This window comes from Hirundo rustica, chromosome 8 (assembly GCF_015227805.2).
Source record: "Hirundo rustica isolate bHirRus1 chromosome 8, bHirRus1.pri.v3, whole genome shotgun sequence".
Classification (NCBI taxonomy): Eukaryota; Metazoa; Chordata; class Aves; order Passeriformes; family Hirundinidae; genus Hirundo; species Hirundo rustica.
The window spans coordinates 18,476,464-18,502,007 of NC_053457.1; the positions used below are offsets into that span (position 1 = coordinate 18,476,464).

The window sequence follows — 25,544 nt, forward strand, 5'->3', positions numbered from 1 at the left end:
TGGAATAGCTCTCATGTAAATCATCCCCTTGGGCTTGGGTCTCTCAAGCTGGGGTTCAGCCTGAGTGACTTTTTATAGCTGAGTTATAAACTTTTAAATGCCAGACTTAATCAGAGCTACTGAAATGGCCATTAGAGTGGTTTAAGTGGCATAGCCCTGATATATGACGGCACAGAAAGCAGGCAGGTGGCTCATCTGCAGAGGGCAGTCCATCTGGAAGGGAGCAGTCTGGTGGCTAGAAACAAGCATGACTGAGACACAAATCTCTGGAGTTTTGCTCTTGCCCTTGTGCTACTGCTGAGTGACTTCAAACAAGCTCTCTTGGGATGCACTGCCCTGAGCAGCCAGGTCTCAGATCAAAGGCTTAGAGGAAGAGCTGGCTCACTATGTCCTGGTTGCTCCAATACGCTGACAAGAACACAAATATTTATCTGCCTCACCTCGGCAAACTGCAAGAATTATGAGAAAATTGGCCTAGGGTTTAACACGGCATTGTGTACACTCAAAACACACAAATCAGCCTCATTTTTGGCTGACTTAGAGCAATCACCCAGAAAAATCTTACTGAATAATTATAATCACAGACACATCCGACACTGCAGAGCTCAGGCTTAAGGGGGACTAATGCTGCTTTGCTCCTTACCAGGAGGCTTTGTAAAGCTTTGATTCCCCTAACTTTGCAAGTTCTGAGACACTCAGCAGGTTCCAGCTGTGCATGGGAGATCCTCCCTCACTCTGCAACATCACTGTGGTCCAAGCAGAACTGGGCAGTCATCAATGTGAAAGCACAGAGAAACTGATCCAAATGAAAACAGTACAGGAGCTTTTCAGGGTCTTCTTTCTAAATTTATTCAAGTATTAAACAAACAGAAACTACAGCATGCATCAGATACTTTCCTTTATTGTACAAGAAAACTGTGGACTTGTTTGTATTTGCAGCATTTCCAGCAAGATCAGGCAGACTTGTCGATGTTATCCAGTTTTGCACAGTCACTAGAGTGTCGCATCATGAATTATTAAATCAGTGCTTCGTGGTAATACATAATTTCTTATCAATTATTCATGCTAATGTGCGTGTAGTTTACTTAATTGTGTTATTGACGATCAAAAGTAATTTCCTGAAAATCCTCAAGGACAGAAAATTTAATCAGCGTAACTACTTTTCAGATGCAATGCTGTTAAGTATTCTTAATTTGCTCAACAATTCACTTATTTATGTACCTTTCTGGAGGAAATACGAGTTTAATCAAACAATTAGATTGAAGAGTTAGTGTACAGAAGGGCTGAAGTTCAGCTGAATGCAAGGTAATTATGTTGAAACAAAGTTGGATCTGCCTCTTTGGACTGGAATTTTTTTTTTTTTTTTGTCTTTTTTAGGAGGAAGAAAAAATATTATGATTGGGAATATCACTAAGAAAACAGTGGTTCTCTTTCCTCCAACCACTCCCCACAACAAAGCACATGGCAATCTCTTTTATTTTGGTGGAAGAAAAGGGTTGTTGCTGTTGTTAAACTACGCTATAGCTTGCAGCCAGAAAGCCACTTCCACCCACAGTTCAGCAGAGCAGCTCCTGAAGCTGGAGCACAAAGGCAGATTACAGGCTGCTGTATGTTCCCCTCCCTGCATTAGGGCAGTTAAGGATCCCCAAAAGACACACACTATGCGGCAGAAGTAAAGCAAAATTACTCCATTTGACAAATGTGGGCCCTGTTCTGACCTTTCTCTGCTCTCTGGCCAAAGGACAGACCCAGCAATGCCCTCTCTGCTGGCTTGTGCCCAGGAGACTCAAACTCCACTCTGGGGGTGCCTGGTGCCCTTGGCTCCTCCACAGCGATGGTGCTGGGTGCTGCCAAGCGACCCCATGAACACCAGGGCTCCCACCCTTTGAGTGGGTGCTGACATCAAACCGTGCCTCATGGAAAGGAAGGTGTGCACCAGGGGGTATGAAAGGGTCCTGTGAGCCCCAGAGAAGTCCCAGGTTCTGTGAAATTCATGGGCTGAAATCACTTACATGGAGGGAGACAGATTTTTGTTGCCAATCTTCCTCAGGACTGCCTTTCCAAGCACATCCCCAAATCTAGATCCTGTGAACAGCTGAACAAAACCCTGTGCAAAGGCATGTGGTCAGCACATTTCAGGAGGTCTGCAGCACAATGTGCAGGATCAGAGGTGAGGGAATCCTTCCACTATTACTTGAACAAAATCTCAGATAAGTGGTTTCAGCCTGTTCTCCAGGGACACTGGTGGACACACATAAGGAATCTGCAAATGGCACCTGGAAAATTTAAGTCCATGTCACCAAGTTTAAATCCACATGTGCGGTTCCCATGGAAATAAAGAATGTGAGGCACCCCAGATTAAAATGACTGCTCTTCAGATCAGTCTGCTTTGCTTTGGGGAGGTTTGGGTGAGAGATAAGACAATTTACTAAGGCGTCAATTTCTCCTTTACACTGTTCCCAATCTATAATAATTAATATATTTTCATATCTAGATTCATTACAACAAGCTTCAGTAAATGGAATAGTCTAAATTTGGATGGCATAAAGGAATATCCTTCCAGGCTTTATTTCCTCTTTATTAAACATAAAACATGGAAAAACATATTCGCAGTCCTGCAGTGAAGGATTATTTTTGTCTTTCAGTGCCTTTTTCCAAGACAATGATGTCAAAATACCCCCAGCTTTGTGCAAATCAAGAGACAATTTGCTCTCCATTAAATACCAGCACTACTGTTTGAAGCTGTGAATGCAACTCTGAAGCTATGTGTCTTTCATGTCTAACCCAGGGAATGGCAAGAGTAATACACTAATGTTCACACAGAGGCTAGTGTGAGGATTTTAGTCACAAGTAAACTGATCTCAGCAATTTCCCAGTAATCTACTCCACAGGAAGTTTCACTTTCAGAGAAAAGAAAAGAAAGAAAGAAAGAAAGAAAAGAAAAAAAAAAAAAAGAAGTTTTGTTTTACTTTCTGCTTCTCTTACATCTGGATTGCCTGGGATAGGTCTGGTTGAAGTCAAATTCCTTCAGAAAACAGCAGGCCAAACTCGGATATATCTGGATATTCCTTCCCCTCTGTTGTGAGCAGTGGAGTTACTGGTGCCTGGGTGCATCTCTTGCCCCAGAACTCACATCTGGAAGTGATGTGCTGCTTCCAGCCATCCATTTCACGCAGGATGGGAAGTTGAGATGTGCAGGAGCAAGCCAGGACCCCGGGCCTTTCAGCACCCCTGGGATGTATGGGGCAGGGCGGGGAATAAAAACAGCTTCACGAACATTTCCAAACACAGATAGTGCTGATAAATGAGGGAAATGAACCTACAGCGACACAAGAAAAGCAAGGGTGCGTGAAAGGCAGCCAAAGAGGCCACTCAGCTGTTTCAGGTCCCATGGGTGGCCCCACGACGTCCCACTGGGCACGGCCACACTGCAGTTCACCCCACGGCAGAGCGCCGGCGGCGGGTCACTGCCCTGAGCCGCGGGGCCGGCGCCGCTCCGGTCTCATACGCTCTTCTCCCCTTCCATGTGCTCCTTGGCTGGGGAGGGCTGCTTGTCCTGGCTGCCCTCGGGGCCGGGTTTGGCAGGAGGAGTGGGGCTGCTGCTGGCGGCGGGCAGGAGGTTGGCAGACTGGAGCACAGCCTCCGAGTGCTCGCGCGCCTTCATGCGCAGCGCGGCCACGCTGGCGGTGCGGTTGCTTTGGCAGCCGTAGGTGGGCAGGAAGGAGAGGCCCATGGGGTCTGGAACGCAGCACGAGCACAGCGGGCTCCCTGGGGAGGAAGGAGAGAAGGCACCGTCACTGCTGGGGAAGGGCATGGAGGCCATCGGTTCCCTCCATGGTCAGTCTGAAGAGGACAGAGAAGGGTTCAGTGGGTACATTGACCTTTAGTGAGTACAGATGTCCTCTGGATCACTAGGGCTAGAAAACCCATATCCTGTTCTGCTGATCCTCCTGTAAGAAGGATCTTATACTGTGAGGCATCCAGGGTGACAGAGTGCAAGAGGGAAGCAGAGACAGAAGTGAGCAGTGAAGTTCAGATCGCACATGAGATTTCCTCATTAGCAAGGCTCAGCTCATTCCCTCCTCTCATATCACACTGCTGTTCTGTGGCTGCCATCAGCCTCATGCTGGAGATGTCCCCTGCCCTCCACCTGCACACTGAGCTTAATCAATGTGGGCAGCAGCATTTGGTGAGTGAGTGCAGGGATTCTGTCACTTATCTTTGCCTGAAAGATTACAGCAGAGAGAAAGGTGAAAATATTCCACTTGTTATAATAACCTTTGCCTACCTCACTGTAAAATGAGATACTTTTCCTTGGCCAGGCCCCTGGCAGCTACCAGGACCATGTCTACCTGCAAGAGTCTGTTCTATCTTTACCCATTCAATGTCTGTGCTGCTTAAGGGTGACACCCCAAAGAGAACAGCCTCCAGAATTGAGTCAAGGCTACCTAAAGTTGCTGCTGTGATACAGCTTAAGAGTCCCATAAGGAGAGATGGGCCAGAGTATTTCTGTCCTACTATTTGGGACACATGGCTGTTCCAATCAGGCAAGAAACAGTGGAGAGCAGATGAAGTGATTCCTCTGTCTTGAAGCCAAAACCTTCCCTTGCAACCCACTGACAGAGGCAGCCCTCAGTCCACCAGCTGACTTCCTGAGATGGAGCACTGCAGGCTCTTCGTCTGGTTTCTCTCTGATACTGCTGGAGCTTGGACCAGTTCCCGAACAAGCACACCTGGAAGGGTAGGTTGATCAGTGGGCAGGATAAGCAGTCCATCCAAAAAAGCCACATTGATATCCAGCTTAGAGGCATCTATTGAATGATGGAGAATGTGTCAGAGGAGTAGGGTGAGGCCGCAGGGTGGGATGGCTGAGCTACTTCTTGAATTTACTCTCTGGTTAAAAAACCAGACACCATTAGCCACCATTAGTCACCATTTTTCCAGTGGTCTTAGAGGCCACTCCAACTCCACATCCTCATGTACATCCCTGGCAAAAGCCTGTCTTTTGCTGATACGCTACCTTTCAACAAGAAACAGCCCAGCCACACACATCCTGACACGGGACAGTATCTTCCCCTGATCTTTCCAAGCCAAGGACTTGCTTTAATTTCTGCAGTTAATATTTGAGTTAAATGGCTCATGTCTAAGTGATGGAACTAATAACCTACAGAGTTTTACACTTCTGTTCTTGGTAGCAACATGTCAGCACCCATCTGCTAGGAATGAAGGCAGCCAGTTTGTTTTTAAGATGTTGCCAAGACTTCTCCACAGCAATTCAGAGATTTGTGGTTGCCAGTAACATTCAGGAAAAAGTATTCTTTGTATTTTGAAAAACAGCCATCTACAAAGGACAGCTTATTAATATAAATGGAAATATCCCTTTTCTCTTGTAATACTTCTCTGAAAAAGCATGTGATCAGCAGACCAACATTTCCACGGGTCCAGGCATTTAAGCACAAGCAAGTTTCAGCACATGACTAAAATCCTCTGCTTCTTTTGCTTTTAGCTCTAGGAAGATCAGTCTTGAATTCTGTGGCTGTTTTGAGCCAGGTCAGAAGGAGGGTTTATAATAAAATCTACTCCGTAGCACAATTTACAGTTTTTGCCACCACCAGCCATACTCATTAAGTAATTTTTTGCCCTGTTGTGTCACTGCCACTGTTTTAACAAGAGGGTGGACAGGCCCTTCAGAGTCCCTGCAGTTTGCAGCAGGTCTTTTGCACCAAGTCTCACTATCTTCAGGCTCTGCTTAGAGACGGGGGAGTCGGGAGACCTGGAGGAGCATCAACTGCTTTTGCACTGCTGCTTTCTAGCACAAACTGAATGAGGCTTTCTAACACAGCTGTTCAGCTCCCAGGCTGAGGGGAGGGCTGGTCTGTGGTGCCTAATGCAGGACTGGGCACAGGCATTGCTTAGTGAGAGGTGGGGGGAAGTGGAAAGCGGTCCTCCCCTTCTCAAAAAGGCAGGAATTGGCTCCATCCCCTAAGAATAATTTTCATTCCACTGTTAGGGGAATAAAATATTTATCAGTATTCAGTACCAGCCTAAGCTCTTTGCTTAATAATTAGCCCTGATATTACCTAGTGATTCTGCAACCTGAGGGTGCAGTTACCTGTGGTGGAAACTAAACTATCTCTAGCAATAACTCACCCATAAACCATTCCTTTCATTTTCACTGAGGTTAAAATACTTGCAAACAGGTCACACCTGAAAAAATTAAAGTAAAAACATCATTTGGTCCAGGGTCCAGCTCTGTTCCTTTTTAATGTATGTTGTAAAGAAGGTTGACTCTACCTTACAATCACCTAAATCTGCATATAATAGGTCCAGTGAAATATACTGGACTTTGCCAGCACAAAGCCAGGACCAACAATGGGACACTCAGGAGACCAAGGTCTCCACCTGCCTGTCAGTCAGTCCACAATCTCCAGAAAAGTGATACTGACCATGAAAGAGACATATATAGCAGGCAGCAGTGGGTTTTGACATCTTATTGCAGTAGCACTGAACCCACAGTGGGAAAGGAAGGAATTGTTCCTACTTATTTTGAATCTGCAGAGGACTTCAGGCATCCAGCTCCCATCAAAATCAGTGAGAGTTCAGCCATCAGCCCTAGATCTTGATCCAGCTCCCACCGACATCTGTGACAATCTGAGATTAGTTCAACAGGATTTATATCAAGTTGCTGCAATACAGACAGGTTATTGTTTGCTTTCTTTCAGGAACTTACTGCCTCCTGTACACAAAATTAAAATACACAATTAGATTTCCATTAACTTACAGCAAATTCTGCTGGATTGATCTGAAACTCCTTCTATTCCTATATGAGATCATACTTTAAATGCCCAGCCTGAACATAAATACTTAATGTAATAAATACAGTCTGAAATATTTGATCCACTTGGCAGTTTAATTGATCTACTACAGAGACTGACAGGAAAAATTAAATTAGTTTTGTCTTGTCTCTGCCAACATCACATTTAAATTGTAACAATATTTGATCTACATTTTTCATTGTGGACTCTTTTGTGCAGTTCCATCGTTCAGTTTCAGGTGGGAAGAGAGGGATAGGAGTGGGGCACATGCTAATACATAAATATCAATATAAATTTTTTTTAATATGTATTTTGTGTTTCAAGTCAAGAGCTTAAAGAATTTAATAGGTAGTCTTTCTAAAAGGCAAACTCCACATTCCTTTCCTCTTTCATTTTTTGTGCATATCAGCATTTGATATAGACAGCTGAATGACGACCTGGAGGGAAGGAGGGAAGGAAACCTGGCATGGAGGGAAAGAGAGAAAAAATCCCATTTAAAATCCTCATATATCAATGCATGCTGTTTAGTTTTCAGAGAAAAAATTATGTTTGATTTAATTATTGTTATCTTCTCATAGTTGTCACATTGGTTTTCTTCAGCTCTAATCCCTTTCATAAGGATTGGAAGGTCAACAACAACCTCAAGTTCATAGTGTTGATTACCAGCAGGAGCTGATCCAAAGGGAGCACCCTCTTGCACTTCACAGATGACATCAGCATTCTGTCTACTAAAATCTGAGTCAAAAGCAGAAAACATAAAAGGGGCTTTATCCAAATGTTCTTGAGCTCTGAATCAGGACAGTTCAGAACAACAAAGACATTAACTCAGTCCTGAAATGGAAAAGCATCAGATGGTCCCAGTTTAATTTGCGTTAGCCTCAAGGCTGCTGGAATTATACTAGATGGTTTCTTCTACTGAGAAACTGGTTAAATGTGGGAGGTACCCTGTGCTGCCCAGAGGCTGGAAGAGCACTTCAGAGGTGACAGCAGAGTCCAAATGTTATAATTTCACATCTCCTTGGCTGTGACACCTATATGCCCAGTGGAAACAACAAATAGCTGATGATCGGGCTTAGTTGCTCTATCATCGGGAGTCTTTTTGTCTAAATAACTTAGACTGGAAGTGGAGGATTTCATCCTCCTTTATCTGTGCCAAAAGTACTCTCCAAAGAAAAAAAAAATAAATAAAAGATATCAGAAGCCAGGACTTGCTTGTTAGGGCAGGAAGACTGGCAGCAAAGACCAAAAAAAAGCTTGGAGAACAGAAACAGTGAATGTCAGCTGTCAGCTCAGCAACTTCATGAACAGGAACCCCTGCCCAACCAAGGTCCACTAACCTAATCAAGATTTGTCCCAAAGGAACAAGACAGCACCCATTTCCTACCGACAGTTTAGGGCTCCAAGTACCTAGTATTTGTGAAAAAGACCAAAACTCTCTACCTGTGAGGTAAGGCAGTGCTAGAGCTGGGGACCTGTGATGGGAATCAAAATAATTTTCCCAAGATGTGTGCATCTGCAGCAAGCTAAAGAAATGTTTTAGATTCTCTGAAGTCAGAGTGGCAGAAAAACTAGGAAAAATGCCAAACAAACCCATTTAATATATTGACTGTGTTACATGAGAAAAGTCAGTAGGTTCATAATCAAGAACGACACTGAAAATAAAGGACCCCTAGAGTTTTATTCCCATTCGCCAGTCTTACGGTAAACAATGAAGCTTCAATTCAGTAAACACCCGTTCAAGGGTGAGTTAGGTCCTTGAACACTTCTTTCATAGTGTTGGCAGTGGGAATTGCCCAATGGAACTTGGCAAATTCCCTTCATCTTTCCATAACAGAAATTGAAATGTAATGGATGGGCAGTTCTAGTTATGTTTTAGGGTTTTTTCCTGGATACTGCAATTAAGCCTCCCTAATACGAACAGCAACCACAGTGGCAGCAAACCATAAAAGAGCCTGATCAACAGTGCCCTGCAATACCCATTTGGAAGTGCGTAATGCAGTCGTGCTTCTCTATCAGTGGTGTGGAGGTGCCGTGAAAACCAACTGAGCTATAACTTGTACAGAGCAGAGCTGTGGGTGAATTATGAAAGTAATTCCCTGGCAAGTGTAATTATTTCTCTCCTCATACACTTCACTCATCATGGGGTCTGGGGAAATTTCAGCGGAACGTAACAGACACACTCCTGGCCTCAGCCACCAGAATGGTAGAACACATCCGCTCAAAAACGGAGATTCTTGTTTACACCCATTAATAACATCTTCTGCATTAATGAATTGCATTCATGCTGTCATCCATTAAGAAGGTACTTTGAGGTCTCTCTCTGCACAGAGCACTAGCTTCTCCAGATGACTCTATAGTTTTACAGCCCATAAATAAAACAAGTATTTTCCCTTCATCTTTGAGGTCTGCAATTAAATCTACTAAATGGACTGCAGATGCCTGGCTTACAGTAAGTGTTTCATCTTGGAGGATCATGGAACTGTCGAAGTCACCACAATGAAGTAGCATAGTTGTCATATCAGGGCAATTTCAGAGAAAAAAATTCACAGAAATTTCATCTCTATGAGTCAGCCTTCTTGCTAATTATGGCCAGCGGTGAAGTACTAAACCCCTGAAGCAGGAAACATTGCACACCCCAGAAATTATGACCTTGTGCTAATTTTTCAAATGAGGGATTGTATTTCCTCACAGAATAGTAGATAGGGAAATGATACAGTAGTTAACAGATTCTTGCTACTGAGTACAGCCTCCAATGTGCTAAACTTCAGAGAGATGGGAGACAGGAAAAGGGCTGTTGTATTACTGAACAGGGAATATTTGATAGAAACAGAGAAAAACTGTCCAGTGATAATACTCTTCTCTGGAAAAGACTATATTCTGAATAACATTTTTCTTTGCATAGTATAACCTGCCCATCTTATTAACAGACATCCTATGGTGTCAATATCCTCACTTTGATGGAAAAAAAAAAATCTCAATTTCAGAGATAGCAGAGTTCATAGGGCATGGTGCTCAGGGAAAGTAGTTTTCTTCTCATTCATTAGAACAGACCTGGTCTCATGCTCCAACAATATGCCCATATCCTAGAAGTGGCACATGCAGGGTCCAGAGCCACATGAGGCAAGCCTAACGAGCACTTCACAATCTTTCCAAAAGCAAAGTTGCAGGCTTCGTCCCTGCCCCAGACTAGGCTGTCTTGAGATTTCCTGTCTCTTGTAGACCAACTTCAACCTCAAGTATTGCATCCTTTTACTACAAATTAGATCCCAGAACCTTGTGACCTAAGCACTTCATGTAGCTTTGTAAACCTGGGTCTGGAGCCAAGCAAAGTCAGAGAGAGAGAAAGAGAGGTATTAGGTTTTTTACTAAAGGTGGAGAACTCTCAGATGACAGAATGAAAATGGTCTCTGAGAGCATAAAATAATTATTAATTACTTACATCACCATCATCACTTGTTATTCACTGTATTGATTTTGTCTCCTTTTAAAACATCAGTCAAATATTATTCACTGACACCAGCAAAGTGTTGGCTCACAAGTCCAACAAAGCACATCTTGTCTCCTCAAAAGAATAAGAAAACAACCTACACTTCCTAGTAGAAGTGCTGAGAGTGCTCATTTTTTTGCAGGCAGCTCTTATGGCTGTACTGAGGAATGTGATTCCCTTTACTGGTCAGGATCATTCTCCCAGTGGTGGGAATACACATCTATTTACAAGATCCTCATAGAGGAGCTGCACTTGGTTTGGCACCTGCATAGAAGAAAGCAGGGTCATGCATCCTTTCATAGGGAAATAATGCTTTGATTCTGGAGCAACTGTTTTGCTTTCAAAAGCACCAAGAATTCCTGGTAATTTCAAAGTATGGCTGGCACAAGACAAATACTGGGAAGACCTCTCAATCATTTCACTCTTCAACAAAACTTGGGAAATTTTGGAAACCTTTCTACTTGCTGGATTTTCCCTTATCTAACCAATCCAAAAAACAAGCAGCTCGTAACTTTATGCCCTGTGCTGAATTTTATGGGATTTGTGTGACATAAAGTCCTATGCCTCCAGACTGACTGTGGCAGGGTTGTGGGATAATTTCTGCAGCAAAATGCAACTAGATTTTCAAGGGAGAAGCTTAGGTCCCTTAATTAAGATGTATAAGAACATATATTATTATACATACACACGCAGACAGCTCCTGTCTCAAATGGAAATGAAAAGGGAGAGTCAGGCAAACTGAAATGAGTATATGACAGTCATATTAAGGTTTTCTGAACACTGTGTCTCTCCCTATCCTCCCCTTCCTTCCCACAACCATTATCTTTTCCTTCAGACTGACACATGAGCTTGGTTGTGCTCTCAAACATGCTGGCTTAAATGAACCATCATTCACCTGGAGTTTCCATACCAAGGGAAAACAAATTGTGCATTAGGCCTGTGACACCTGTGGTCCACACAGAAGCTCTAGAGATTGCCTCGGTCACCAGTTAACAGGACCAAAGCTCAGTGACTGCTGTGCACAGCTCTCCCCCAGCCCAAGTGAATTACTCTTGGAGAAATGGAAAGAGGAACTTGTGGAGATGAGCCAAGGAAGAACGACACAATACTCCGTGTATCAATATTCTCTGCTTGTATATATCAGATTGGTCCCTCCTATAACAATAAGTTCTTGCCCCTTAACCCCAAAGCCAGAATTTGACATTACTAAGACCTAGCAGCAGAACTGGCAGCAGAAGAGCAAGCTCCCCTCAAAGCAGCAGCTCAGACTAGCAGTTCCTTGCAAGGATAACAAATACTGACAGGCACAGGAAGCTCCTCGTAGGTGGATACGCAGCTGCACAATCCGTAACTGGATTTCATAAAATCAAAATATACCACTTTATCCCAGTCCCCTTGCATGTACCTAGAGATTTCTATTGCCAGGCAGGAAATATAAAACAGATATTTCAGGAATGATCTGCACGTATAACTGACAACATTCACCAAGACAATATAAAGGCATCTGAAAACTGACCATTCCTTTACAAACCGTATAAATAAAAAATCTCTATTTACATTTGGGACCAGTTTTTCAGGGACACTGTCTCTTAGTCTCTGCAACTGACTAAAATCTACCAAAGATTCAGGAATAGAACTTTTTCCACCCCTAGGTTGTAAAACTCCAATCAAGCTAAAAAGAGCAAATTATTAGTTTCTCAATTTAACAGCTAAGCTGTAAAATCAAAGAAAAGAGTTTTAGGAAGTCTTCCAAATGAATAAAACTAAAAATAAACAAACAAAACCAGCAACAACAAAAATCCAACCCCAAACAAACAAAAAACCACAACCAGCTAAAAATACCAATCCCTCACAACAATTTTTTAATCTTCTTTATTTCATTTTGCTTGGCTTTGTTTATTTGGGTTATTTTTTTCTTAAAATTTAGCTACATTTAAACATGAAACAAGTGAAAACACATATTGATGCATTTAATTTTGAAAATGTTTGATCGTAAACTTTAAGAAAAAAAAAAACCTTTACTTTCATCTAAATTATCCACTGAACACAGTTCTTTTCCCACACTTTTCAACCTGTTTGGGACTACATTTATCAATGAACAATTGTTTTGCCTGAAAGATTTCAGCTGCATGTACTCCAGAGAGTCTGTTCCTGCCCAATGGAAAAAAAGTCAAAATTCATAACCCCAAGACTTTACAGGGTGGAGATCAAGAGAACTCAGGCACTCCAAACAGCTGCTGCCTACTTACAGGCGACAATAAACCTTAAAGTTTTAGGGTTAAGGTCACACACACCTCTGTGTCCCTTCTTGATTCAAAATTCCAGGTTCCACACCTACCAAAAGAGCAGTAACTGTGGGGTGTGTCTGGCCTTAGCTTTTTTCAAAGGATTGGAGGGAATGGGGTGCAGGGGGCAGGACACTGGACTTAACACACAACTCAGGGGTTCCAAACATTTGCTTCAGGGATATACCTTGGCAGTGGTGATTTAACTGGAAATACGAGGAGCATGAGATATGCCAGAGAATACAGTGAGATGTATTAGAGGACATTTTTCTTTATAGTGGGGGGGTCTTAAACTGAGAAACTTTCTTCACAAGTTATGGCAGCACATCGGGACACAGAGCAAATGTATAAGCCTCTTTGTGCTTGGCACTACTATGAGGGTTTGCATCCTATAAATCTATAAATTGAATTCATCCTGCTTACACCCTTAGTCTTATAAATTGTTAGACTAAGAACAGCTAATGGATGAGTAGGTGATTTATTTTTAAAAGATGCATACTGCTGCTTTTTGCAAACTGAAAGTACATAAGACACGGGATGTACCCGTCCTGAAGCTCAGGTCCTCAGGTAATGAGGAATTGCTTTGTATCCTCCCCTGTCCCCAGGAACATGCTTTATTCAAGTTCTCAAAGGGGACCTACTGTCCAAGAAGAGAAAGGTCTGGATTGTGCAGAGATGCACTGCAGAGAGGAAACCACATGCAAAGAGCGGATGAGGCATCAGTAATGGTGCCAGGTACTACATAATGCAAAAGGATGTATATAACTAATTTATTAGAATAAATTTAACTCTTAAAAAAAGCATATGCAACAAAAACTCTAAAGGAGCAAACCCTACATGTCTTACTCTTTGAGAGAAAACCTGACCTCACAAAAAGTACCTGTCAGAGTAAAACTAAGGAGTTTTGCCATGATGCAATGAGATACAACAGGAGATTCACTTCGGTACGTGCAGCATCGGTCAGAGCAATTACTACCAATCTAAACAGAAAGAGGGATCTACCATTTCCCAAAGGTTTCCCCACAGAGGCAGTGGGACCATGCCACTTAGCTTGAATGGGATGCTCTTTGACCTTATCCCCAAGTTAAATAAAGTAATTTACCTTTTAGAGAGGCGACATGGGATAAAGCTTGTGCATAGGTGGCTGTGTTGAGGAGAGTCCCCGGCAGGCAGGAAGGGAAGAAAGGTCCTGTAGGACCCACTGATCGGCTCAGGCTGACAGAGAAGAGAAAACAACTTCCTTACAAAACCAGAACCAGCTGATTCCAATTGTGCATGCATACAAACACATTGGTGCCTCAGCATCCAACTAGATGTGACCCAGGCTGGACAACATCAGCCTCCCACAGCCACCAGCTTCTCAGCATCTCCACAGGGAACAGTGGATTGCACAAGAAACAGCTCATTTTCTAAAGATGATACCTGTAGGTCAAGGCACAGCAGAAAATCTGTATGCATGTACGCACATATGAGGCATTCTTGCCCCACAAACAGGCAGCTGATATAATGTATTACTCTTACCTCTGCTGGATCTCCAGACCTTCTTTCTTATTCCTGGTTTGATCTGCTGGAGAAGGGGAATTTAAATTCCTTGCAGGAGGTGCCACCTCAGCCATGGTTTCCTTAGAGCCCTCTTGGTCGGATGAACCCCTCTCTGTTTTTCTCCACTTAGCCCTTCGATTTTGGAACCACACCTGGAATGAGAGAGCAGTCCTAGGTGAAATCCATATTTAGCCAAATGTGAAGCAAGGAGATTGTAAACTGTTACTCTAGTGAAATCTGTCATTTAGTATCCTGGCTAAATCCTCCTCTTGTCTTGTATCCCCATTGCTATTCTAGTTGAGTCCTAGGATTACATTTCTATCTGTAACATTTCTGTGTCTGGAAAACAAGCCAGAAATGTCTAAAGCCATTCAAAATGCATATCAAAACAAAAATCTTAAAAGCAATAGTTTTGATACTACTGCACCAGTTAGCAAAGCATTTAATCACATGCAAGCCTTTATGGACACATTTAATTCTCACTGATTTCTATGCTTTAACACATCTAAAAGCCTTTTTTTAGGGATGGTGTTAAATACATATCTAAGTATTCTGATGAAAACATATATAAGTGTTTAAATCAGCTGCTGCTAGAATCAGAGAGGTCAGAAATGAAAATCCAACATCTCATCCAGCCCATTTTCTGGAGAGGGCTGATACCGGCTGTTACATCCCGTGTCTATATACTCTCACAGCCAGTCTGCTTTCAGAGGACTCAAAAGCTGAGAGGTACTAATTTCAGAGCATCATTCTGCAGTTTAATAAGGTGGTCGTGCCACTGCCCCCACCTCAGGCCACAGTAGGACCTCAGAATGGAACACCAGTTTCCAAACCCTTTTTTTCCTCCCATATGGAAAACAAATTTTCATATTCTTGATTTTTTCAACTATTAGTCTAAAAACTTTTTTTTTTTTCCTATTAACCTTGGAGCGGATATGCTGAAAGAACCATGTTTGAGGTGGAAAATGCCAAGCCTCTCTTGAGGTCAGGAAATACACATTTTAATACATGAATTGAAGTATAGGCAAGATTGTTATTATTATTCTTCTCCAATTCCATTTTAGTTAGCTGCCTTTTAATTGCATGTATCAGCAAACATTGAATAATGATTTTATCTATATTCTAAATTTAGAGCAGTTAAATGCAAAGCAAAATGCAGACACTTTCTTGTGCCTTAATTGAATGAAGGTCACAGCTATAACAATATTTAATTGAGCTATTTTTCATTATCATATTTTAATGACTTTGCACTGACAGTTTGCCTGCTTCTGAGGAAAGAGCATGATGAAGTCGTTTATTTCCCTATTTAGTTATTGTTTGACAACATCATCTTCGATTAAGACTCTGCTTTATAGCACATTAATCATATTTGAATGAGCAAGGGGTATAAATGTAAACATATCTCCCATCCTCTGTGTTTCCCCATGTCCCTGCATGAAAACAGGCTAAACAAATGCTTGCATCTATTGTCTGTTTGCATAATAGCCAACAACAAGGCTAAACACCAGTCCTCAGCAATCTAATTGTCACCACCCCTATCTCACCCTTGCACCTTTCAGGAAGAAGTTATGATCTTCCACTTCTGAATGCTCAATAATTGTCCCATTTATCTCAATTTGCAGTTCAGTCTTTAGGCACCAATAGCCAAAATGGCATTTTTTATTATTTTTTTAAGCCAGTACCTACAATGCAGTGTTAAAAGGAGATTTTCATTTCCAAATAATAATCAGTTTAATTTGCCCACATATGACCAATGATTCATGTTCAGATTTAATAATCAGGATCACATAATCTGATTATAGGAGAAATAATTTGTTTACAATCCCCAATTTGCTGTGGTGAATTCCATTATCTCTCTTCAGCCATTGGGTTTTAAGAGATACTAACATGACCCTAGGGAACAAAAGGCAAGCTATTATATTTCCTACAATTAGATCTTTGCATAGTCTTAACCCCAAGCACCTAAAAAAAAAAAAAAAAATAGAAAAACAGCGTGCAGAAAAGCCCCATAAATAAAAATTAATGCATAATTGTGTTCAAAACATGGTTTGGAACTCTGTGGTAGATGCCTGAAGAGTTATAGGGATTCATCTCTGACAATTGCAGGACTGCTTCTCTTAGGAGAGCATGTACACATATATATGGACTGGATATGGATATGGAAAAACAAACATATGGAAAAAAAAATAAAAGCAAGGACAAAGGTGAGGAGAAGGAAGAAAGGAAGGGCTGGAAAATGTGGCTGTGGAAAGAGTAATCATGGCTAATGGTATTTATTGGATCATATTAAAGGTGTGGGAATTGCTCTGCAGGCTCTTTAGCTGGCTAAATTAAGTGTTTAGAAAGAAGGCGAAAGGGAGAAAAGTTGAAGAGGTGCAGAAGCTTTCTTCCTGGCAGCTGGCCCCCCTGCAAGTTGACTAACCCCACTGCTCGACAGTGGTCATAGTTGCTTTGGAGAATCACGTCTCAGCTCTTTTCTCTGCACCACGCCCCCCCTCCAAAAGCAAGGAAATGGATGTGCATTGATGTAATTTAGTACCTTGGAGACGCGGACAAATTAGTGTAGAACATTATCACTAGTTAATTATGAATGACCGATTAATCAACCTAATCTAATATTCCACATTATGTTGATGTTATTAAAGTGCATCATGAAAATGACAGATCGTCTTCATTTGCGTTCTTTGGCCAAATGTGCACTCTGCAGTCATGATGTCAAATAAAAAAAATAAAATTAAAAAAAAAAAAAAAAGTTTGCCAGTTTGAATATCCGAGTTAAGTAATTCCCCAGGATGTTTACCTGCACCCTGGCCTCCGTGAGGTTGATTTTCAGAGCCAGCTCTTCCCGAGTGAACACATCGGGGTAGTGGGTTTGAGCAAAAACGGCTTCCAGGGCCTCGAGCTGATGGAGGGAAGGAGAGCAGAGATCCGTGAGGATCACAGGCTGTCTGTCTGCCAGGCACGGATGAATGAGGAAAACGGGGCAGGCAGGATGGGGCTGGCATGGCCCGGGGCGTGCGGGAAGGAGGCTGGGAGCTGGCCGGGAGCAGGCACGGTGCAGGCAAGCAGGGGGCAGAGGCCAGGGGCAGAGAGAAGCGGGCTCCTACCTGCTGCAAGGTGAAGGTGGTGCGGTTGCGGCGCTGCTTCCTCCGCAGGAACCCGTCGTCGAAGTCGCCGGCGGAGTGACCTCCGAAGGGGGCCGCGCCTGCGGGCAGGGAGCCGCGTTAGGGGCCGCCGTGCCCCGGGCACAGGGCCGGACACGGAGCCGCTCGGGCGGCAGCGCTGCCCCATCTCCGCGGGCCGCCGTGGGCTTCTGCCGCCCGCAGCTCACCCCGGCCCGGGAAAGAGCACTTTTCGTGCCATTTGTGCTTTAAAAGGACGAGGAGACGAAGCTTGGACACAGGCGTGCGGACGGCAGGTCGCAGAGGCCCTGCCCGTCTGCCGAGGGAGCCCGCGGAAGGGCCTGCCCGCAGGAGGTGGCGACGGTTCCTGTCCACGCTCCTGTGCCCTCCGGCCCCGTCTGTTCGCCCTGGCCTCTGGAGGAGAGGGTGGGCGTGGGGCTCGGTACAGCCCAGCACCGGCGGCTCGGCCACGGCTGAACCGCCGGGAGCCGGCAGCGGGCCTGGAGGAGGCCGCCCGACCCTTCCCCGACCGGCGATCGAGGGCCCGACTGGGGCACCGGGGGTTTGTCCCCACACGGAGGTCGGGAGAGGGCAAGTGGGCCACCGGGATGCGAGCCGTGTTCCACGGAGCGGACCCAGGCCTTCGGGGCTGCCCCAGTCACACATCATCCCTGCGTGCCCCTGTTGAAACGTGTCACTCTCTTTCTGTTCACTGACAAAACAGGCTAAAAAAAACACAAACAAAATGAAACAGACAAAAAAAACCCACTCAAAACAAAAGTACCCGAACCCCCAGAAGCGTTGCTGAGTGTCTCCATGACCCCACTGGCAGACCTGCCCCTGGAGTGCTCTGGGGTATCCTGAGCTGGCAGTCACCGCTCACCTTGCAGCATCATTTAGAAGATAAACACGGCCCCAGGCCCCCTTCCCGCACACACCTCGCGCCATGTGGGCCTGGAAGAGGCTCATCAGAGAATAAACACTGTCCCAGTGACCCCCAGAACGTGGTCTCTTCCCTGCGGCCCCGGGCCCCCCTGGCTGCCCAAACGCTGGCCGAACAGAGCTTTTCTGTTTCCGCTTCTTTGGCGTGGTCTTGGGTGGGTGAGAGGCTTTGGACGGAGGTGTATTTTTTTTTTTTTTTTCCACTTGTGATTCCCCAGCGCTGCTTTCACCCTTTGGCAGGACAGATCGCCCCTTCCTCCCGCCCTGCTGCTGCCCAAGCCGGGAGAGCGAGGGGCCGACCCCGCACACCGCCGGCAGAGGCTGCAGCCTGCGGGGCCGCTCCCCGTCTCGGGCCGCCAAACACAGGCACCGGAGAAACAACCACACGGCAAACAAACAAACAAGCAGAAACAAGAGCGCGTTTCCAAAGCGGTCTGCCAAAAACTAGTAAACAAAGCCGCCTCAGAGCCCGGTGGTACCGGCGGGAAGGACCCTCGCGTTGTCCTGCCCAGTCCGGCTCCCCTATCCCTCCCGGAGAAAACTTTGGGGAGCGAATATTCCTGCCGGGATGCACAGACCGGCTTGGGTCCGCTGGCCCTGGGAAGCCGTGTTCAAAGAGGGGTTGACCCTCCCCCAAAGTGGGATGAAACCGCTGGACCACTTCTTCCTGCCAGCGCCGCCGCAGGGAAAGCCCCTTTCTCGCCGGGTGGTGCCCCTGCAAGGAGCAGGGTGGCCGGGGAAGGGGGTTTTACGGGGCCCGGTCGCTTTCCCCGCCGTGCAGCCGCGGGAGAGCCGGCAGCGCTCGGGCACGGCGGGACAGCCCTCCGGGGGCTGGTGCTGCGCGGCCGCGGCTCCGGGGATGCTCCGCGCACCGCGGGCAGCGGCCAGAGGGAGGGCGGGCAGAGGGCCCTGGGCATCTGCGGGGGTGACACGGGGAAATCCTGAAGGCTGACAGTTTTTAAAAACGGAAATCAACAACAGTAATAATAATAATAATAACAAAAATAAAAAGTCAAAATTAAAAGAAAACCATCCTCTCAAATATTTATTTTCCGCCTGTTTTTTTCCTTCTGTTGTACCTCATTTTTCTCCATCCTCCCACAGAATGTTTGTAAAATAGCATTAAAGATTTATGCGGTCCCTTTGGCTGGAGGGAGGAGGCGTGACCACGTCCTGAAAGTGTCCCGATTACAGCCATGACACCAACATCTGTGCTGGGAGGGGAGAAAAGCATCTCTCTCTTAGCCTGAGGCTCAACTGCGGGATCGCTATCCACAGAGGGGAGGCAGGTGGCAAAATGACGGGGGTGGGGGTGTAAAACCAAGCTCTTTCCAGCCGGAATCAAATTAAAAATAAATAGATAGATAGATAGATAGATAGATAGATAGATAGATAGATAGATAAAAAAATCATGCAATCCTTCTTTCCTTCCTGTGACAAGAGGGGAAAGCTAGGAGGAGGGTGGAGGATAGGGTTGCATTTTTCTTAAGGAAAAAGATGCTATTTAGTTGTCCCTATAAAATTACATCTTATCCCAGCAGGTATTTGTACGTGGCAGTCGTGGCACAAGTTCGGTCACAGTTTCTCCTTCCGTCCCCAGCGCACCCCGCGCCCACAGACAACTCGAAGTTCAGCTCTTGTACTCACGCATCTCTGTGCGACAACACTCACCCTCTAGCTGCGGGGGGCAGTGGAAGTAGAACATGGCCCTGCGGCTCGGTGGGCGCCTGCTGCTCGCAGCTGCGAGTCCGACGGCGGCCGGGACCGGGACCGGGACCGGGGCCGGGGCCGGGGCCGGGGCCGGGGCCAGCCCGCGGGGCGCGGGGCTCCTGCACACCCCCCGCACCGACGGACCGGCACCAGCTCCACAGTCGGGCACCGCCACGCACCGCCGAGGTGCCTCCTGCAGACCTGAAGACACAGAGGGAAAGAGCAGAAGAGGTGAAGAGCCAGAGGAAAACACCTGAAGAAACTCATCGATAACACTTAAGCCCATCCCAGAGGAAGAAGAGGAAGTAGTGTCTAACCCTGTGCAACGAATTTAAAAAGCCAGAGGCAGAAAGCTCCGTGGTTGGTGTACAGTAATCAGAATCAGCAAAACTTTGGGGGTTTTTTTTCTGCCCAGAATAGCAGATTGTGCCTCTCTTGTTCTCCTATCTATGTATCCATCCATCTATCTGTCTATCCATCTATCTATCTATCTATCTATCTATCTATCTATCTAATCTATCTCAAATATTCCTTTATGGAGCAAATTGTTACATGAAGGAAAAAAAAATGTTTGTAGTTAAGATTGATCTGCTGAAAAGAAAATCTAAATTATTCTGCCTAAATGAAACAGCAATAAAACCTAAAAGCTGCGTCCTTTTTAAAGCATCCAACACACTGAGTGCCAATGTCCTCGGCAAGGGAAAAAAACCAAAACCAACAAACAAAACAAGCAACAATTCAAATTTATATGCAGTCATATTAAAAACAAACAAACAAACAAACAAAAAATCCAGAAGATATATGAATAGTAATCCATACCTAAACCGAACAGAAGTAAAAAATCACCGGTAAGGTTTGGGGGGTGTTTTGCTTTAGAATAAGGCGCTGTGTGTTGTTGGCTGCAGAGACAGAAGGGCTCTGTGGAGTTCTGGAAGTGGCCAGATGTCTTTATATCTGTCTACAGCATGCTCTGCCTCTCAGCACTTGCCTTTATAATCTCACGCATAATTGGCCTTAATCTGATTATTTCCAGCGCTGTCTACAGTGAGTAACTTGGATAGGTCTATTGGGCCCTACAAATGGCCCACGTGGTGTGCAGAGCAGGGGGGGGGTGGAGAGGATGAAAAGAAAAAACCCGTCATTTCTCAGCAAACGCCAGGAATGTGAACGGCAGCAACACGATCCCATTATTTTCAGAGCGCTGGCGCTCCGGGGCTCGCAGCCCCCTGCGTGTCCCCCCCGCCCCGGAGTGCCCCTGAGCGCTGCCCCGCCGCCCGCACCCCGGCGCTGCCGGAGCGCCGGGTAATTGCCGCCGGATGGGTTTTGGGGGGCCGCTCTGCACACGCCTCGCCTTTCCAAGCGATCGTACCACGGCAAAGTTTGATTTTGTTCGCAGCGAGGGGTCTCTGGATTTATGCTCGCTTCCCGTCTGCAAATGATATGCGGCGGGACCCTTCGCAATTACTTTTAAAATGCATCCGAGACATAGGCTCAGCGGAGAGAGATGGCCCTTGCCTCAGCCCGGGTGAAAATTAGACTTTAAAGTACCCAGATGAAATTTTCAAGTCAGGGACGCGGGATTGGATCAAATCACATAAACTGCAAAAAAAGCAAGTATAATGGCGCATAATTGGTTCTGTAATAGCATTACACAAGGATAATAGCCTGTTATGGCCCCCTGCACATTAAGTGCTTCCCTGGCGTAAAGCCTTTATGATATTAAAGGGGGAATATAATGATATTTTGGTTATTAAATGCGTGTAATTAATTTATGCACCACTGAAAATAAAGTTGGTATTATGACCCACTCAAGATGCATCAGAAGATGTAAGTCAGACAACTGTTGATAAGTTCTGGTGTCTATGTTTCGTCTAGACTGCTGATTTTATTTTGGAACTATTGCTTCTCCGGCAGACTACACAAATTTAATATTTTATAAAGATTGTAATGTTCTGTGCAGGAAGGGCGAGCAAATCTACACAGGCTCTCTTAGATCTGATAGGAGTTTAAAGACAGCACATTCATACCAGAGCAAAGGAGATGGATACAGGCAATACAGGTGCAGAAATAGTGATTTTGAAAAGATTATGTCTTTGGAAAGTTGATTCTGTACATATGATCTCATTAAATAAACACTAATAAGCCTTAGAAATATCACCTGCTCTGTCTTTTACATTAGGCATAGATGTGGAAATTCCCCTAATGCATATTCAAGTTGAAGTTACATTTCCATCCTGTGAAGCATTATTTTAGCAAGGCAAGGCAAAAATTAATTTTACTTGAGGTACAGATTGATTTGATCTGATCCTATCTTACCCATTCACTTATAATTTTAGCATAGTAGTAACACATGTAAAAGGCTGTTTTATGTATGTTTACACATACACTTTTAGGAATATCTTTGTTTGACAACAGATCAGACAAATCAGCCGGTACAAATCTCTGAGTATCTCACCATCCGGACAAATCTCTGAGCAGTAAAGTATACTGTGAATTGAGGTAGCTTTTACATGACCACGCAAGATCAAAGACCAATGCTCTGAATCTGACTGCACTCAATAAAATAGCAGCACAAGCTTTAGGTCAAGTAACCTTAAAAAGAAGGCCATAAGCCAGAGGTGCTGCCTGGGTCTTTCCTGTCAGTCTCTCCCTCTTGAGCTTTAAAATCCACACAGGGCCAGTACTGCAGGATGCCTTTTCACAGAGACAGATGTGCCTTTTCCTTTTTCTCTGACATCGGGAAGAGATGAGTGAGATAGTGTTTTATCATAAGAACTCCTAATAAAATAGTAATAACTTCATTATGGCGCTCTCAGGCCTTGCTCTAGTCAGGGGGCTGCATTGTTTTTTTTTGGCTCCAGGACTTACTTTCCCCAGCAGTTTGAAGCCTGCAAGTTCAGCGTATTACAGGAGGGGGAGAAGGCGGAATGGAGCGCGGGGAAGTGCTCCAAGTCGCTGCTTTTTAAATAGAAGCAGAAGAACCCTGAGCCGGTCGAGACTCAACTTTCTCCCAAGGACCGGCAGCTGCAAAACACGGAGATAACCAAGCAATATATAATCCCCCACCCCTCTCCAGCTCGATGTCTGTTTAATTTTAATGCTCGAAACGCGGGGCTGACGTAATTAAAAGTTGGCTCTGGGAGTCCTGGGCGCTGCTCTCGGGCGGACGGAGCCCCGGGGTTCAGCACCACGGAGAGCGCCCGCAGCTCCGCGCCCCGGCCCCGCTCGGCTCGGCCCCGCTCCGCCCGCCGCTCCCCGGGGAAACGCTGCCGAAAGCCGCTCCTGCGCCCGCCGGGGCCCCCTGCTGCAGAGATTCCTGCCAGTCTGGGACCGCAGTGGGAAAAACATGCAGTAAGTTGTTTGGGATCATGTCTAGTATTTCTCTGGTAGTTCCTCTGATCCAGCTACCAAAGGCAAGCACTGAAAACAAGAATGAAATAACGTAGAGAGCTACATTATTTCAGGAAAAAAAATTACCTTTTTATGTAAAGTCCTTAAAGCCACTGTCATAAGCTTAATTTTTATACTATTATTATTACCGTTATTATTACTATGACTATTGTGACATCAATATTAGTTACTAGGTGTGCAAGACAAAGTCCAAATAAGTATAATTCTGGATAGACTCTTTGCTGATGGTGTCTGTCTTAGAGCAGAACTGTTCCTGTGCTGCACACACAAACACACCTCTTCTTTCTCCCATGAAAACAAAACCTAGAACTGCTGAGCAAAATCACTGAATGCATGTTTTCCTTGGAAGCACTGAACTTTGAGGGGATCGTTTGTAAAAGCCAAGGAACAGCTCAGTTTGATAAAATGGCTCTCTTGCCTTTCCATGTCCAAATGCTTCCTTTCCCGTGATTCTCAATACCTGACCACAGAAAAAGGCTAGCAGCTAAAAGGTTATTTTACCCTAATTCATGTGCAGTAAAATGTATTTTCCAATTAACCAAATTTGCCGATTTGTCCCGCTTGGACACTCTTATAATTTATAATGTAAAAATGTTCTTTCTTTATCTAAAGACCAAGGTGACTGCTTTTAATTTTCTGTAACCTCTTTACACTTGATGTTCACCAGACTCATAATGTTAATTGGCTTCATATACGGATCATCAGTTTAATGAAGGAATAAATCCTATGTTGCTTTATGTCCCTCTGTTTTAACAATGATTGCTTTAATGAAGAATGTGACGTGTTTGAAATCAAAGCTGCAGGAGACATTAGAGGTTCTGGGTTTTTTTTAAATGGTGACTGAAATGCTTATTTAAAGCTAAAACCATGAGATTTTCGTATTTCAAAAGCTTTTCTTGAAATATTTTTCCATGGAAAATACCAACACATTCTTCACCAGAGAACTCTTTCTTTGCAATTATGGGTGAAGACTAAGAATAGCACGGTCCTGTAATATAAACACCCCAATTAGGTTATGAAATTATCTCTAAGCTGATTTTATATCACTGCAGTTTTCATTCAGAGTTTAAGTAAAACTCCCAGTGAGCTGTAAGTAGTTATACCTGCCTAATAAGGAGTATTTGGGGGTAACTAATAAACCTATTTGTCAACCTACTGTATTTTCACTGTTCATAGGCAGATGAGGAAATTTACAGGGGAGAAAGAATTGCCAGTTCATACACAAAAGCTCTAGATTGCTGTAGTCTATTTTTCCCCATGAGAATTTTAGGTTTTCAAAAGGAAGGGTAAAATGTAATGAAACATGGGCTCATAGAGGTAAGGTGACTGCAGATCAGAGCATCAATTAGATCAAGCTGGAAAGCAGCAATTAGACCCAACTGCATGTGCTGGTTACGGTAGCTACAACAGGTTTAAAATGTGCAAAGCAAATGCATTCTGGTAATTGAACTTTTATGTTCCTGGTCCCATTTATAATGAAAGTAAACCTTCCTTCTCTTTCTTCCCTCTGCCTTTAATGGAGACTTCATATACTGGTATGAACATACTGGTATATATTTTCTTCTCATTTGACAGCTGTTGTTGACAGAAATTACATGACCCTTAGATAAAGGAACATGCAACATTAGAGAAAAGTCTCTAATCAGAGCCTGGGGAAGGGCTAAGCAACAAATTGAATTGGATAGAAATTTCACAACATGGCAAAAAAAGTGCATGAGACAGAAAGTGATATTAACTTAAATTATATACCACTGAGAAGTCATTCAGTATGCCAGGCCTGATCCTATGATCTCTTGTCTCATTTATGTCCCTGTTAGCGTCATACTCATTCAATCCAGGTTGCAGAATCTTCATGTAGGTGCACACAGACCTTCACCACTGTCCTCCATATAGTTCTCTTAGACACAGTGTGCATGTTTTCTTTCAGAGCTGGCCCCAGGACCCTGTGAACACCCTATGAACAGCCCATAAATCACTCTTGCCTTCCCTCTCAACGGAAAACAAGAAGGTACCTTGTGGCACACAAGATTAGTCTGCCAGGAGCCTTCCTCAGTGTCTGCCGCTCTCTGCCAGGAGCTGTGCCTTTACCAAACCTGTGCTTAGCATTTCAAGTGACTCGGAGCCAGGATGAGGCAAAACAACACTGGCTTTCCGGGGGATTGTCGGAGTTTTTAGTGAAGATATCACACAAAGGTGCTTCTTCCCAGATAAAACAAGTCTGCTAACCAAA

The 25,544-nt window shown here is 44.6% G+C and overlaps 1 protein-coding gene across 1 annotated transcript; it reads right to left on the reverse strand.

Moving 5' to 3' along the window:
- Nucleotides 1-787: 787 nt before the first annotated feature.
- Nucleotides 788-19,898, reverse strand: DRGX (dorsal root ganglia homeobox). The gene is made up of 6 exons (XM_040071301.1): nt 19,865-19,898; nt 17,237-17,334; nt 16,930-17,031; nt 14,109-14,281; nt 13,690-13,802; nt 788-3,768 (listed from the first exon to the last, which is right to left on the reverse strand). The coding sequence occupies exons 1-6, from the start codon at nt 19,896-19,898 to the stop codon at nt 3,503-3,505; spliced, it is 786 nt and encodes a 261-aa protein (XP_039927235.1). The 3' UTR covers nt 788-3,502.
- Between the last annotated feature and the right edge of the window lie 5,646 nt (nt 19,899-25,544).